This window comes from Drosophila hydei, unplaced genomic scaffold (genome assembly GCF_003285905.1).
Source record: "Drosophila hydei strain 15085-1641.00,03,60 unplaced genomic scaffold, DhydRS2 tig00000001-arrow-pilon, whole genome shotgun sequence".
NCBI lineage: Eukaryota > Metazoa > Arthropoda > Insecta > Diptera > Drosophilidae > Drosophila > Drosophila hydei.
The window spans coordinates 6,708,558-6,722,994 of NW_022045643.1; the positions used below are offsets into that span (position 1 = coordinate 6,708,558).

The 14,437-nt window shown below is 40.2% G+C and overlaps 4 protein-coding genes across 6 annotated transcripts; 2 read left to right on the plus strand and 2 right to left on the minus strand.

The window, feature by feature from the left end:
* The first annotated feature begins 176 nt into the window (after nt 1-176).
* LOC111592280 lies at nt 177-1,773 on the plus strand. The gene is made up of 2 exons (XM_023304381.2): nt 177-359; nt 416-1,773. Exons 1-2 carry the CDS (start codon nt 200-202, stop codon nt 1,540-1,542), a joined length of 1,287 nt encoding a protein of 428 aa, XP_023160149.2. The 5' UTR covers nt 177-199; the 3' UTR covers nt 1,543-1,773.
* Nucleotides 1,774-1,946: 173 nt separating this feature from the next.
* Nucleotides 1,947-3,374, minus strand: LOC111592279. The gene is made up of 2 exons (XM_023304380.2): nt 3,210-3,374; nt 1,947-3,133 (listed from the first exon to the last, which is right to left on the minus strand). The coding sequence occupies exons 1-2, from the start codon at nt 3,346-3,348 to the stop codon at nt 1,998-2,000; spliced, it is 1,275 nt and encodes a 424-aa protein (XP_023160148.2). The 5' UTR covers nt 3,349-3,374; the 3' UTR covers nt 1,947-1,997.
* Nucleotides 3,375-5,218: 1,844 nt separating this feature from the next.
* Nucleotides 5,219-13,601, minus strand: LOC111592268. 3 transcript variants are annotated; one of them, XM_023304366.2, is made up of 7 exons: nt 13,494-13,601; nt 11,737-11,824; nt 11,300-11,385; nt 9,489-9,596; nt 7,524-7,583; nt 6,006-6,077; nt 5,219-5,873 (listed from the first exon to the last, which is right to left on the minus strand). In XM_023304366.2, exons 1-7 carry the CDS (start codon nt 13,599-13,601, stop codon nt 5,325-5,327), a joined length of 1,071 nt encoding a protein of 356 aa, XP_023160134.2. In that variant the 3' UTR covers nt 5,219-5,324. The 3 variants fall into 3 exon arrangements, 1 of the variants encoding a protein (XP_023160134.2); XR_002750932.2 differs by lacking the exons at nt 5,219-5,873; nt 6,006-6,077; nt 7,524-7,583; ... (1 more) ...; nt 11,737-11,824; nt 13,494-13,601 and adding exons at nt 9,194-9,368; nt 9,688-9,767; XR_002750931.2 differs by lacking the exons at nt 5,219-5,873; nt 6,006-6,077; nt 7,524-7,583; ... (1 more) ...; nt 11,737-11,824; nt 13,494-13,601 and adding exons at nt 9,194-9,422; nt 9,688-9,767.
* LOC111592269 lies at nt 6,520-7,572 on the plus strand. The gene is made up of 3 exons (XM_023304367.2): nt 6,520-6,770; nt 6,828-7,004; nt 7,078-7,572. The coding sequence occupies exons 1-3, from the start codon at nt 6,609-6,611 to the stop codon at nt 7,282-7,284; spliced, it is 546 nt and encodes a 181-aa protein (XP_023160135.1). The 5' UTR covers nt 6,520-6,608; the 3' UTR covers nt 7,285-7,572.
* Nucleotides 13,602-14,437: the final 836 nt, after the last annotated feature.

Consider the following 14,437-nt stretch of genomic DNA (forward strand, 5'->3'; position numbering starts at 1 on the left):
CAAATGTATGAGGCACTTAAATAGCCCCCATCAAATCTATTTAAATTGATATGGTATGTTATCAGCTATTGTTTTGAAGATTTGGGAAAATTTTTAATTAATTTGCCAAACGCTTTTGATAATGTTAAGTTTGCAGTCGGCTCAGGTATCGTTGCCTATTTAAGTTGTGATCGAAGCCAATAATTTGCTTATACGCAAAATGAAGTTCGCTAGTTTGTTATTGCTGTTCGTTGCTCAGGCGGCCTGGGCTCGTGTGCCCTACCAGCCTCTGCCCGACGTTGAGGTGCCGCCAGTCCTTGAGGATGAGATCTATGAGCGTGCCATCTATGTGGATCCCCTTCCCGAAACCCGTGCTGCCGGTGAGTTCCAAACTGGGAAACTAAAGTGATTAACTCCTAATGCCTGCTGTCAATAGGCTGCAGTGTGACCATTCGCGGTGGCATGCCGAAGCCGGAGCCCGTTTGCTTGGAAACCAATTCGGAGAATCTGTATCCGTTCAACAGTTTGGGCGTTATGGAGGTGGACAGTGGCAAGACCCTGCAACTTTGGTGCCCCAGCGGCTTTACCACGCACTCGGAAAGTCTCTTGACTGCCACCTGCGTGAGCGGCACCACCTTCAAGGTGGATGGCAGGGATTACAATTTCAAGGATCTGGCCTGCAAGTCCTGGCCTGGCTTCAAGGCCATCAAGACCGGCGGCACATGCAACGGCGGCATCGTCATTCGAGTGGGCTTTGAGATTACTTCTTCGCGTTTTGCCGAGCAAATGCAAATTTGCTTCAATGAGCAGGAGGAGGTGACCCGCTACACGCGCCATCAGCTGTTCCCGGGCAGCAACTACTACGAGACAGGCGTGGATCGCATTACCTTCCAAACGGCTGGCTACTTCAACGGCAAGAATGTGGACAAGCTCTACACGCAGGCCGTACAGCTGGAGACAATCAACAAGGATTTGGGCGGCGATGCGGATAAATATTTCGACATGAGCACGAACGTTTTTCTGGCCCGCGGCCACCTTGGCGCCAAAGCCGACTTTGACTATGCACCTGAGCAGCGCGCCACCTTCCTGTTCATCAACGCCGCGCCCCAATGGCAGACCTTCAATGCCGGCAACTGGGCACGTGTCGAGGATGGTCTCCGCGCCTGGGTCTCCAAGAACAAAATGAATGTCAACTGCTATACGGGTGTCTATGGCGTGACTACGCTGCCCAACAAACAGGGCGTGGAGACTCCACTCTACTTGGCTCGCGATGCCAACAACAATGGCCTCATACCCGTGCCCAAGCTCTATTTCCGTGTGGTCATCGAGCCCTCAACACATCGCGGCATCGTCTTTGTGGGCGTCAACAATCCGCATCTGTCTGAGGAGCAGATCAAGAAGGACTATGTGATTTGCAACGATGTCAGCGATCGCGTCACCTACATCAACTGGAAGAAGACCGACATCAAGGCCGGCTGGTCTTATGCCTGCGAAGTTGCTGACTTCCTCAAGACGGTCAAGCATCTGCCCGCCCTAACTGCCAGTAATGGTCTGCTTGTCTAAGTCTGAGATGAACCAATAAAGCAAGTTGTTTAATCGAATATTTGAAGACGTAGGAAAATGCTATTTTAAACAGGGGATAAACCTTGACTGTGGGTGGCTGACGTAGAACATTGATTGGAGATAAAGTTGAGCAAGTGCAAATAGTGAAAGATTCAGGAAGAGATCGAGGCGCTGCTTAGACTTTGAAGACTATAAGCATGCAGTTCCATACTCCTTATTGGTTAAGAATATTCTGACTTAAGAAACATATATTGATCTGCAAATAATATGGTTTATAATATGGGAACTCATTCGTAATTAATTTGAATTCAAACTGAATATTTCATATATAAGTTTTAACCGAAACTTCCGATCATTCAGCTTATTATTTAGCCTACTCAAATTGTAAAATAAAAGTTAAACTCTTATTATTCGCATATATGTTTTATTCAGTCCTAAGCTAAGCTCTGGACAGCTTAAACCAACAGGCCGCTTACAGAGAACTCTGGCAAATGGGTAACCTTCTTGCGGAACTCGGGCACCTCACAGGCGTATGAGTAGCCAGCCGAGATGTCTGAGCGCTTCCAGCTGATCCAGTTGATCTTGTCGCTGACATCATTGCATAGCACATAGTCACGCTTGATCTCGTCGAGACTCAAGTGTGGATTGTTGACGCCCACAAGGACAATGCCCTTCCTGGTGCTGGGTTCGATGACCACGCGGAAATAGATCTTGGGCACGGGTATCAAGCCGTTGCCATTGTGATCGTAGGCCAAGTACAGGTTGGTCTGCCTGCCATCCTTGTTGGGCAGTGTGGTGACACCCCAAACACCTGTCCAGCAGTCCAAGTGCTTCTTGTACTTCGACGCCCAGGCACGAACGCCATCTTCAACTCGAGCCCAGTTGCCCGCATTGAATGTTTGCCATTGAGGCGCCGCATTGATGAACAGGAAGGTGGCGCGCTGCTCGGGTGGATAGACAAAGTCAGCCTTGGCGCCCATATGTCCGCGGGCCAAGAAGACGTTCTTCGGCGAGTCAAAGTACTTGGCCGAATCCATGCCCAAGGCCTTGTCAATGGTCTCCTTTTGCACAGCTTGCGTGTAGAGCTTGTCCACATTCTTGCCATCGAAGTAGCCGCCGGTGGCAAAGTTGATGCGGTCCACGCCGGTGGCATAGTAGTTGCTGCCAGCGTCCAGGGTGTGGTAGACATAGCGAGTGACCTCCTCGTTCTCATTGAAGCACACCTCGTACTGCTTGGCGAAACGAGAGCCGCTCAGCTCGAAGCCCACGTTGATCAGGGTGGTGCCGCCGTTGCAACTTGAGCCGGACTTCTTGCCCACAAAGGCGGGCCAGGAAGTGCACTTGATAGCCGAGATATCGTGTTCCTTATCGCCTACCTTGAAGGTCGAGCCGCCCACGCACTTGGCCGTCACAGATTTGCCCGAGAGGGGAGAGTCCAGGCTGCTGGTGCAGTGGAACTCAATGGTCTTGTCGTGCTCCACATCGACGTAGCCAGACGCCGAGAAGGGATAGAATTCGGAGGTGCCAGGCTTAATAAGCAGCGGCTGTGGATTCTTCATCTCAGTGCTACGTATCTTGATGGAGCAACCGGCTAGGTGGAGAAGATAATACCCAGATTCTCGGCTTATTCAGACTGCATCGAATTGATCCTAGCTATGCTAGCTTACCCGCTCTGTTGGCTACCTCCATGGGCAGCTCAATCATATCCGCTGCCCATAGCTCCTCGTTCTCAATGGGCAGAAGGCGTGCCTGGCTGCTGGTAACCAGCAGCAGGCCGCTGAGAGCAATCAATGCTGGACTCCACATGTTTTGCTACTGCTTGACTTTCTGAAAAGTCCAAGCGCTTTTAAATCTAATGCTCCATGCTGATTAGATCGCCATATTTTCAACTATGTATGCTATTTCCCAATTTGCAATATCAGTGGAAGTACTTTCGAGTGCTTCAACTCATTCTGACTATACGTATTGGAGTACGGGAGGGCTGGGGTGATTACTTTGATTATATTACGTGTTGCTCGTGTCGTGTGAACGCGTTTTCCGTTTTTACCCTTATCATTTAATTAGTTGCGGCTAGCCGCACTGACGTCACGAACTTCGACACCCTGTATTAACATCAGAATATAATTATATATAAATCGGCGATTAGGACTATGGCAACTAATGATCAACATTTCAGTGGATGATAGGCAAACTGAATTTATTTTTAAGACTTAAGAAAGAGTTTTGCTGAGTTCGAATAGAAAGTTTTTATTTCAGAAACGTGGTTTAAAATACATAAATGTTAATTTTTTATAAAGGGTATTTGCTAGCTCAGCAAGTAAGCGAGTCTAATCAGCTTAGATTGAGCCCTTCACTGGGCTCTTCTCTTGGAGTTTTGCGAAGTTTCCCGTTGACAACTCCAGTTTACGGGAAACCAGCTAAAAGCCCCTAGCAAAAATGAGCTCACCCAGAAGCTTATTAGAGATATAATGGCATATCTGTTTTTTTTTTCGAGTACTCAATAATTGGCTTTCAATATGAATGCTGATATGGAGAGTAGCTGCACGTGTGCCACACGTTTTGTCAGACCAAAGTTTTTTTTTCTATTTTTGCACAAATATCAAGTGTTTATTCAGTTTTTGATTTGCTTTTTTTTGTTTGTTTTATTTTTTGGGTATACATTAACTCACATTTATTGATTAGCTTTCAAAGTATTTTTGGCGCAACTGTACTTTTACTATGTATATTTATATATATATGAATGTATATGTTTATATATTTGGACTTATTTACAATAATAATACAATTAGCGATATGATTATTGTTTGCTGTTGTTGTCTATATTTTATTGATAATAAATATGAACAGTTTGCTTGGCTTTTATTCATTTTTTATATACATTAGTTTTAGTTGTTTGGATATCCAAGTTAAAGCTTTTGTTAGCCCAAAAAATAGAAGAAACTTTTTAGTTAGAGCAGAAAAGGTTTTTCGCTTAAATGAATATCAAATTTTGATAGAGAGAAAAGATTCGCAATAGATGTCTTAAACTTGCTAAGACTTAATATAATTTTGCTACTTTTTTCTTTAAATTTTTGCATTTTTTATCTTGTTCAAGTTCTTTGCTTTACTCTTTGATATATTTTTTAATGCTGAACTTCAAAACTTGCCTTGTTTAAGCTTAATGTTACGTGTTTTCTGTAATACTTGAGTTCCCTGTCTACTTCCTATTATTCACATAACTTTATTCGACTCTCTTGTTTCTTAGACTGCTACAGATGAATCGTTTTTCATTGGAAATTTGTCTAAGCTATTATTTCTTTTGCATATCTTATTCTCTTTATTTGATAAAGTACATTTCTTATATATACAGCTGATATCTTGCAGATGCTTTGTCTCCTTCTGTGTTTGATTCATTTATTTATTGAAGTTTATTTGTCAAGGGCTGATTGCGCTCTGCTCTGATCGCAATCGTAGTTATTTTTCGATTTATCTATCTAAAGGAATATGGCCAGCTGGGCATAGATTTCCACGGCCACTAGCAGGCCCATTATGGAGATGTTTACAGCGCAGTAGACGCGTCGCAGTGAACGTCGGCGCTTACGCTGACGCTGACTATAACATTTGCCAGCGAGCCGCGTTCTAGGCTGCAAATCCTGGCGACTGTCGTCGTCGTCGCTGCTGCTGCTGCTGCTGCCGCTGCTGCTGCTGCTGGTGCTGTTGTTGCTGCTGGCATCGTCAGCTGTTGGCGTTGGCTGGCTATCGTTCCCATTTGTTGCAGCTCCATTGTGACATGGCGGCCAATGTCAAACCGACGCCAAGGACGAGCTGCTGTCGTAGGCCACTAGCAGAGAGTCGTTCTCATCGCTGCCGCTGCCGGCACTTCGTTCCGACTCATTGATCACCTCCAGCTGAGTTTGCGGTCGACTGATTTTGTACTTGTTATGACGCTTATTGATCAACACGCTGCGTATGTTGTTGTTGTTGCGCCGGTGCCGTTGACTCTTCACACGCACCGCAGCAGTGCGAGTGCGCGACTTGCCAGCCCCAGCGCCCAGCATGCTGCAATCGGCATCATCGTGCTGCTCCAGCTCCAGCTGCTGCTCGTCCTCATCCTCATAGTAATCATAGTAGTCATCGTAGTCATAGCCCACAGCATCGTCTGCCGCATCATCGTCCTCGTCATCGTCGTCGTAGTCAAAGTCAAAGTCAAAGATGGCACAGCATCCGCTCTCGGCCTCCACGCTGTAGCGTCGCTGGCGCTGCTTGGCTCGCTTGCCTTCCAGGTGGACCACCGAGGATTTGCTGTGTGTGCTCACGCTCTTGTACGTGGGCGCAAAGATGGCAGTCTTGGCCTAGTTCGATAATTAAGTGAAAAAATAAATATTTGAACACTCTACAAAAGCCACAAACCATGCACTTATATCAAATTGAAAGTGATTTTCAATTTGGGGCAAGAGCAGTCAATGAAAGAGCTTGAAACATACCTCAGGTCCACGCCAGGTAATGCCCGAACGCACGAGGTTATAGAAGCGCAATACGCCCCACATGGCTAGCACCTGTTTGATTTAGATGGAGGGGAGTCAAGTTTTAATTGAGTCACATAAATTCCACTTAGCTGCACACACGCACACCCATACACAGTGGCAAAGGTTGAAGAGTATATTGGCTTGATGGGGGAGCTTCTTTATGCTATTTATATTTTTTAGATCAACTCAAGGCGCAAAGGTCGGCTGAGTGAGCTTTTGCTGGTAGAGGTATTGCTCAGTCAGGTTGACCCGCTTTCTACTCGGCTTCTAATGGATTTTCGCCTATAATCAAATTATTTATTGCATATGCCGTTCATTTTGCTTGAACGAAAGCTTAAATCAATAAATTCCAACCGATAACAATAAAATAGAAAACAAATTGCGTTGCTCATGGACTTATGTAGGTAAATTATTGGCAGCTTAGTAGTTTAGCTGTACAGTTAATGTTTTGAAATCGTATTACTGGATATTTAAATCAATTCCGAACATTTCTTCAAAATTATCTGTCAATAATATTTTTCGCTAGTTCAGAAATATTTTAAACTTTCATGTGCTTTTACAATGTTTAAACTGATGCCAATTGATCATCAACTCTGCTTGTTGGCCTACAGCTACAGGCTGAGGCTGGACGAGTGCAGACAGTCACCGGATCATATGGATATATACAAAAATCAGGTTATTACAATGCATCGTCTATTAATCTTGTCCTGTCTGCTTGGTGTGGTAAGACCCCGTGAACTACTTCGCTTGAGTTCAGCCTGCAAAGCTCTCTCGCCTTAGATTAAAAGCTTGGTTGTCTTTGTGGGACATTACTGTACCCCAGCCACTAAGCTTACTACCTTATGGTGTGCCGACAGATTTTTAATACTTCCGCCCGAATTGACGCGCAATATTCGATGCGTTTTTGGTTTTATTCATCTGAATATTTGGTTGGTCTTGAGCTATGCTGCTGTATGCGTAAGACCTCATCTCTTTGCTTATATTTATATTTATTGATATTGAGTTAAGATCTTGTTTGTTCGCTCTGCAGTTCTCACCCACAATGATGATGCCGTGGCTGATATACTATTACTTTTTATTAGCCTTTCGATTGGGTAAGTTCGGACTCCAAGCTACAATCAACAATCTCGAGGGTCAACGTATGTCAACGTTTGTTGTGTTGTCGAGTTTACTGTTGAAGATCGCATTTGTCACACTCTGCAAACGGAGCTTTGAAGCAGAACTCGACACAAATTAAACTTGAAACAGTATTTCACACAGATTTCAACTCTCTCAATATCAAAAATTTATTTAAGAATAAACAGAACAAGCGAAAACATTGAGTTTCGGTTAGGGGTAGTGAAAAAGCTTTTGGGACGAGGCTAAGTTAAATTGTAGAATATTAATAGAGTAGTTGATATTTAAAAAATAGAACTTAAGAACTGACACACACATACACACACACAGTCACACACATTTTGTATATATTATACTTACATTGATAAAAGCGCGTGCTATAAAAAATGCCACCTCCGCCTTGCACATGGCATCGAATTGCTGTAAAATATATATGTAAAATATGTTTAGTAAATCTAGTTTGATATTATAATAAAAACTAACTTAAGAATATTTAATTAAAGTGCTGTGCGGGAAACCTACAACTCGAAATAAAAGCTAAAATAAATTTAAAATGCCGCAATGTCTGCGACTCAGAGAAGACCGACTACTAGTTACCCTTTCTTTAGCCCTACTCATTTTGCAATATTGAATAAATATTTAAATGTTTCAGCGTATAAATTACCGCAAGTTCTGCATTATTTTCACTATAGGGCATAGCTGAAAGGAGGCAAACTTTTTGCTTTGCTTTCACAGCGAGTGCAAAAAACATGAATTTTTACCTCAACAATTGCAATAAATTATGCATGAGGCGGCAATTTCGTAACGTTTTTGGTGGAAAACAAGCAACAATTGCAACAGCAACACAAACGCGTTCATAATAGAAAAAGTGCCAAAGAAAAAAGGAGAAAAACAAATGTGCAAGACAAATGAAAATGGCGACGGGGACAAAGCGGAACGCGAAAGCAATGGCATGGAAAAATGCCCAAGTCACAAGAGTCTGTGTGTGTGTAAATGCATGTGTGTAATAAGCCTATGTTAGCTCAAACTGTAGTGAGAGATAGGGCTGCTCGGGAGTAAGTGAATGAACTCTGTCTGATGTCAGCTGTGAGCTTTGCGGCATCGCTTTGCCACTAGTTTTAAGTGTGTGGCCTCTTGAGCTTTTTATTTTCTTCTGCACTCGGCACTGTGCTTCAGCTGTTTAGTTCGGCATATTATTTTTAACTAGCTGGTCAGCGACTGAGTCTTTAATTGTCGAGTTGTTCTTATAGATTAGCAAGTAAATTGCAAAGATAATTTTAATAAAATATATTTTTCTAAAAAAGAGTTAAACATTTTAATATATTATTTTCATTGCTTTAAAGCTTATTAAAAGACAAATACATTTAAATTTTACTTTTCGTTATCTTTTTTGCTTAATTCTTTACATATATCATATATCATATATCATATATCATATATCATATATCATATATCATATATCATATATCATATATCATATATCATATATCATATATCATATATCATATATCATATATCATATATCATATATCATATATCATACATCATATATAATATATCATATATCATATATCATATATCATAATCCTCTATTCCGTCTCCTATCCTGTTTCTCATATCCCATAGTTCCTATACTCCATCTCATATAACATATCTTATATCTTATATCATATATCATATACTCCATAGTTTTGTTTGTAAATAGAGTAAATGAACTGTGAAACTCTCGAAAACTCTCGAAACCAGTTCGCATGGGGAATATGGAATTGGGAAGGTGCCAACACTGCATGGCACAACCCGAATATATATTCAAACAAAGCATATGTTTTGTGTTTACATATCAATTTCATTGTTTGTCGATTGTAGTGCATTTAGCTGTCGTTAGCAGCCGACCCTAACCCAATTCCTTTGTTTGATTTTAGCATAAAAAAGGAACTTTTACATATGTTACGGATTGTGCCCCGGACCTTGTTGTCGTTGTTGTTGCTTTTGTTGTTCTCGTTATTGTTATTTTCTAGCATTGAGTCCTTTGCAATTTATTTGTTTGTTTTGCCAGATCTTTGTACTTTGGCTTTGGCTCGAATTGATTTATGCCAACACCGCAGTCAAGAGCTCTCATTGATATCATTCACAAGCAGCTCCCGCTGCGCCAAGGCTTTTGTTCGGCTAGTGCGGAAAGCTTGGCGATTGGCGAAGGGTGTGGGTCTGTTCAGTTGATTGCAGGTTTTCATTAAACAAATGGACCGCCAACGAAAGCATCTTAAATATGCATTAAAAGCGTTTTGGCTTCCCACACTTAGAACTATCCCACAGGAATCGACTCACCTTGTTCACATGATCACGCAGCACATTCGAATAAACCATGGCGACAGCTTCCAAGGCCATGAACGTAATGTAGCCAATTATCCAGGGTACAATTAGGCCGGGGTTTTCCTGTGGGCAGAACAGAATAGAACAGGTATACAAATATTATAACCGCCCAACACTGGAAGTGGAAGTGAAGTCGCCAATGCCATTCGCACACCTTTAGCTGGCATCAAATTGAAGGTTTTCGTTTTCTGCACGCTTTCACTCCATCAAATATTTTATGTGCCCTGTGAGACTGTGTGTATGTGTGTGTGTGTGTTTTTTGTGTGTAGTTGCTTTGTTTGTTTTGTAATATATTTTACTAGGGTGCCAGAACTCTGATTATATTTCTTGCTCATACTTTTTCGCGTGTTGAATTTTGAGGTTGGCTTATGAAATTTTTATGGTGCTATCGCTGACACTATTAGCCATAAATTTTTCATTAGAATTTGCGCAATTAATATTCGTATTTATAGGCCAAATTTTAAGGAGCTGAGAGCCGAGCGGCCAATCAGAAATCAACTTAAAAATTTGCTTAGCCTTTCGCAGTCTCAATCTAGACGAAGCTTTTGTACTTGTTTTAAGGGAGTTACTGCCAAATACTTCTCGCACACACACACTCTACCATTTATAGAGCTAAAAACAGCAGCACTTTAGTTAAATTGTTTTCCATACAAATTGTTGTACAAATAGGCTGGCAGCTTTAATTAATGCCAATGGTCTATGCATTATTTAAGCGCATCGCACTGAGTCAGGTTGTTGGCGCCTAAAAGCGAACTGCAATTAATTTGGCCAACAGCACAATGCTTTTCCACACACGCACACAGCTCATACACACAGCGTACAGTACAAATAAGTGTAGCATACATTTTAGGGCAAATGCGTTGGCGTTCACGTTGTATTTGCCATGTGTGTATGTGTGTGTGTATTTTTGTGCTGCTTTTGTTTTTGTTTTTGCAGTGAGGTCGAAATTAAAAAATTCCACACAATACGCCACGCAATGCTAGCTTCAACTGGATATAATCTTTGTCATGTGTCGCTGGCAGTCGTCTCCGTCGCCGTCGCCGTCACCGTCGACGTCGTCAGCCAACCGACAGATGGTTTTGTATACCCAATTGTGTGACAAATTGTCTACATTTCCAACCACTGTACACTGTGCTTGGTATTCAGCTTTTCATCTATTTTTATTCCATTTTCTGCTCTTTTTTTTAGGTTTTTTTTGCCAACCCTTTCACAAATATGCTGGGTGGTTCATTTGACTTTATTTACATTTTTTGTTCTTTCGCTTTGGCATGACTTCATCATAAATTTCTATTTAAGAGGGTATTTCAGAGGCACATTGACAGCTTTTGGTTTATGTGGAAGAAATTCTATTCGATCTATCCCGTTATTATAATATAATTATATTTTAAGTCTAGTTCAACTCAACTTTTCGATTATAAATAAATATTTATTTAAATTATCCATAATTTCCTCATTTGCATATGTTTTATTTATTTATTTATTTGTAGGCAGTTTGATTGGCATTCAGGGCGTGGCAAATGTGTGGCGAAATTTACATTTGAATGCGCTTTATTTGCGTATGGCCAGCAAACAGCTTAAACCCCGGCACAAATGTGCATAATTTGCAAATGTGTGGCTTCAAGTTATTTGATTTACCAAACACATATACATATATATATATATACATAAATGTGTCTGTATGTGAGTATTGTGTGTTTGTCAACCTTTTTTGTTGAGTTTTTGGCAAAAATACGACAAATCTTTTGTGCAAACGTGCCGAAACTTACCCGACAGATGCCAAATATCAACACAATGCTTAACAATATCATTGACATTTGCGTTCCAATTATGGCGAAATATGCAATTTGTACACCTGCAAAACAACAAGCAGAAGAAGAAGACTACAGTTTAACATATAAAATATATCTAATATTATTTTTAAATGCTTTCAAAGGAACTTCTCCTGCCTTCCCTCAGTAGATTAAGAGAGACTCGGTTGACAGAGTCTCAAATGTCATTATAACGGTTTTTAATAGTCTAATTTATTGTGTCCTGTGCTCGGCACAACAACATTTCAACATTTTAATTATTTATTAAAGTGTTTCTCTCGTTTATTATGCCATTTCGAGATATTTTCACATTATATGGCGTGACTCCGTCTCTCTGTGTCTCTCTCTTTCTCTATCTCTGCTTAATTGCTTAAATGAATGAAGCTCATGCTTACCATAGTAGACGTCCTGGAGCTCGGCAGATTTGTGCATGTTAACATTGATGCGCCACGAATAGATCAGCACAATTAGGAGTGAAATATTCTGGAATGACAAAGTAATTTGTGTAGGAATACATTAGCAAAACATATCACGCATACGCAATGTGGGCTCGCAGACATACATATAAAATGCTTGCTCGGATGTGTGGATTGAAACATGTTTTTGCTCTCAAAGCGAGCTAATGACTTTAAAATATTCAACGAAAAAGTCGCTTTCAAATTTATGCGCCTCAATTACCTGGCGCACAAAATTTGATGCTATAAATAACTAAATGCAAAATTTTACACCTAGCTGAGATATTATTTTATTTATAATGTTTCGTGACTACCCCGAGCCACTCTGGGGACGGCACTGAACTTTCGCTGCTCTGCAACAATAAAGCGTGCCACTAATTGCGGATGGCAAAAACCAGGTACTTGAAAGGCAGCAACAAAATCTACTCCCAAGTTCCATGCACATAATTTGTATACGTAAATTGCAGTGCAGTTGTTGCTGTTGTTGTTGCTGCCGTTGCTATTGCATTTAGTGCCCATTGCAGAGGCGGGAGTACCTATAAAAATCTCATGCACGATTCGTCCATTAACATAAATTAAATGCCATAATGAGCGTCATGTAATTGCAATTTATAAGGCACAAAATGAAGTTCGCTAAGGTCCCTGGCCCATAGTTTCCACTTACATAGGTCCAGCAGATACAGATCTTAACGAGCATTTCTTTGGTAATTGAACAAAAATGTTAATTACACTAAACATTTATTTTTAAATTATATGATGGCTACAATTTTAAATGAAGAGAACAGAAATGAACTAAAATCTTTTGATATAATATATAATTTAATATATCAGCAACAGAGCTTCACATTTAGTTCTTCTAAATGAATTTGCCAATGCCTAAGTAGATCTAGGAAATACTACAGAAATTGTTTTTACTTTGGCAGCAATCTGAGAAGAAATATATGCAATTTTTGAATTTCTTTTAGATATATTACAAATGAAATACAAATCACTTTTAAAGATATATAAAATTTGAAGAAGATTATTAAAAATTTATTTAATACATTTTAAAGCATTTCATATGAAAGCTTTCTTTTAAATATTGAGCAACAACTTTTCTTGTACGAAATTTTTATATATTTTCTTTAAAATTTGATTTTAAATATTTGAAGCAAATATTTTAAAACTTGTGTGCTTAAAATTTTTGATCAAAAAAATTAATCTTCATGTTAAAATGATAAAATAGCTGAGAAATAAATAGTTACAATATATGCAAATTTTGTTTAATAGAGAAATGTTTTGAATTTTATTTGATTTTAAACTTCAATTATAAAAAAGAAAATAAATAAAAACAATTATTAATAACAAGAACAGCACGTAAATTGGCTTAATTTGATGTGTATAAATATATATTATAATTTGATTGAATTGAAATGAAAATAATTGTTTCTGACATTATTGGTCTAAAAATATTGCCATCATTCAATGAGTCGGATAAATGAGTTTCGCTCATTGGCATCAAATATGAAAGTAAATGCTATAAAAATGCCTTTCGCACAAGTGGCAATTGTTTTTAATTACGTTGAAGCATGGCAAATGTTGCCACGGGGAGCGTACGCAAACAGTTTCGCAATGGCATTGCGCATACGCCCGATGGGCTTGTCGTGTCATGTAAACAGCATGCGAGTTAATAGCTAGAAGTGTCGTATTGCACTTACAATTGTGTAAATTGCACTTGTTATGGCCAAATTTTTGGCATGCAACATGCGACAGCAGCGAGCGCCGCCAGTAAGCGGTCCATACGGATACAGGATGACGGACTTCATTTTTTCACTACTCGCAGCGGCGGCGGCGGCGTTGGCAACAGAAATGCAACTTTTGTGTTTTGTATTCATTACGTAGACATTGCAACAAATACACAGCGTCTGCTACAGCTGCAGCTGCAGTTGTTATTGTGGCTCGTTGGATGCTGCTGCTGGTTGTCGTGGCTGCCGCTGAGGTAACGTTGCGTAACCGCCCATTAGCGACGCCTCCCAGACTGATGATGATGATGATGCCGTCACTGTTGCTGGCCTGCAAAAATGCAAGATAAAAATCGAATTTTAAATATTGCGTTAAATTGTGGCCACTGAATGTGTGCACAACTGTGTGCATCTGCACAGTTGCATATTGCTGCCTCAGATATTAATGCAATTCCAATTCCCTGCATGAGTTTGTTGCATCTATTTGATTTAAATTGTATATGTATATGTATCTTTTTGCTGTGGCCATATTTTTGTTATGAGTGATATGACTTTTTCGTTTTTATGCCATTACACATTGATTTCCGATTTACAATCAAAATTCAATATACAATTTTGATGCGAATCAATATTTATATTTTTTTTCTTTCGTTTTTTGGTTTTTTAGCTTTTAACTGGAATTCAAGCCAATCACTCTACCACGTAATCCGCTTAGAAACAAGCCAACAATTCGAAAGAATTTCCGTGCACAAATGTTGGCTCGCATGCTGATCGGCTTATGCCACGCCCACATTCATGCATACGCAACACAAAAATGTCGCCTACGAGAAAACAGATATGGAAAATAGCAACCAAAAAAAAAAAAATGAAAAAATTGGATGCAGGCCATGTTAGGCGTCGCTTATTGAATCGAATTTGTT

Excerpts from the sequence above, each read along its gene's own strand:
- LOC111592268 (XM_023304366.2), bottom strand. The coding sequence starts at position 13,601 with ATGAAGTCCGTCATCCTGTATCCGTATGGACCGCTTACTGGCGGCGCT. Across the intron at positions 11,825-13,493 it reads CAAGTGCAATTTACACAATT|AATATTTCACTCCTAATTGT; the intron begins GTAAGTGCAATA and ends TTGTCATTCCAG. Across the intron at positions 5,874-6,005 it reads TTACCTGGCGTGGACCTGAG|GCCAAGACTGCCATCTTTGC; the intron begins GTATGTTTCAAG and ends TTATCGAACTAG.
- LOC111592279 (XM_023304380.2), bottom strand. The coding sequence starts at position 3,348 with ATGTGGAGTCCAGCATTGATTGCTCTCAGCGGCCTGCTGCTGGTTACC. Across the intron at positions 3,134-3,209 it reads GGAGGTAGCCAACAGAGCGG|CCGGTTGCTCCATCAAGATA; the intron begins GTAAGCTAGCAT and ends TTCTCCACCTAG.
- LOC111592280 (XM_023304381.2), top strand. The coding sequence starts at position 200 with ATGAAGTTCGCTAGTTTGTTATTGCTGTTCGTTGCTCAGGCGGCCTGG. Across the intron at positions 360-415 it reads TCCCGAAACCCGTGCTGCCG|GCTGCAGTGTGACCATTCGC; the intron begins GTGAGTTCCAAA and ends TGCTGTCAATAG.
- LOC111592269 (XM_023304367.2), top strand. The coding sequence starts at position 6,609 with ATGTTTAAACTGATGCCAATTGATCATCAACTCTGCTTGTTGGCCTAC. Across the intron at positions 6,771-6,827 it reads TGTCCTGTCTGCTTGGTGTG|ATTAAAAGCTTGGTTGTCTT; the intron begins GTAAGACCCCGT and ends CTCTCGCCTTAG. Across the intron at positions 7,005-7,077 it reads TGAGCTATGCTGCTGTATGC|TTCTCACCCACAATGATGAT; the intron begins GTAAGACCTCAT and ends TTCGCTCTGCAG.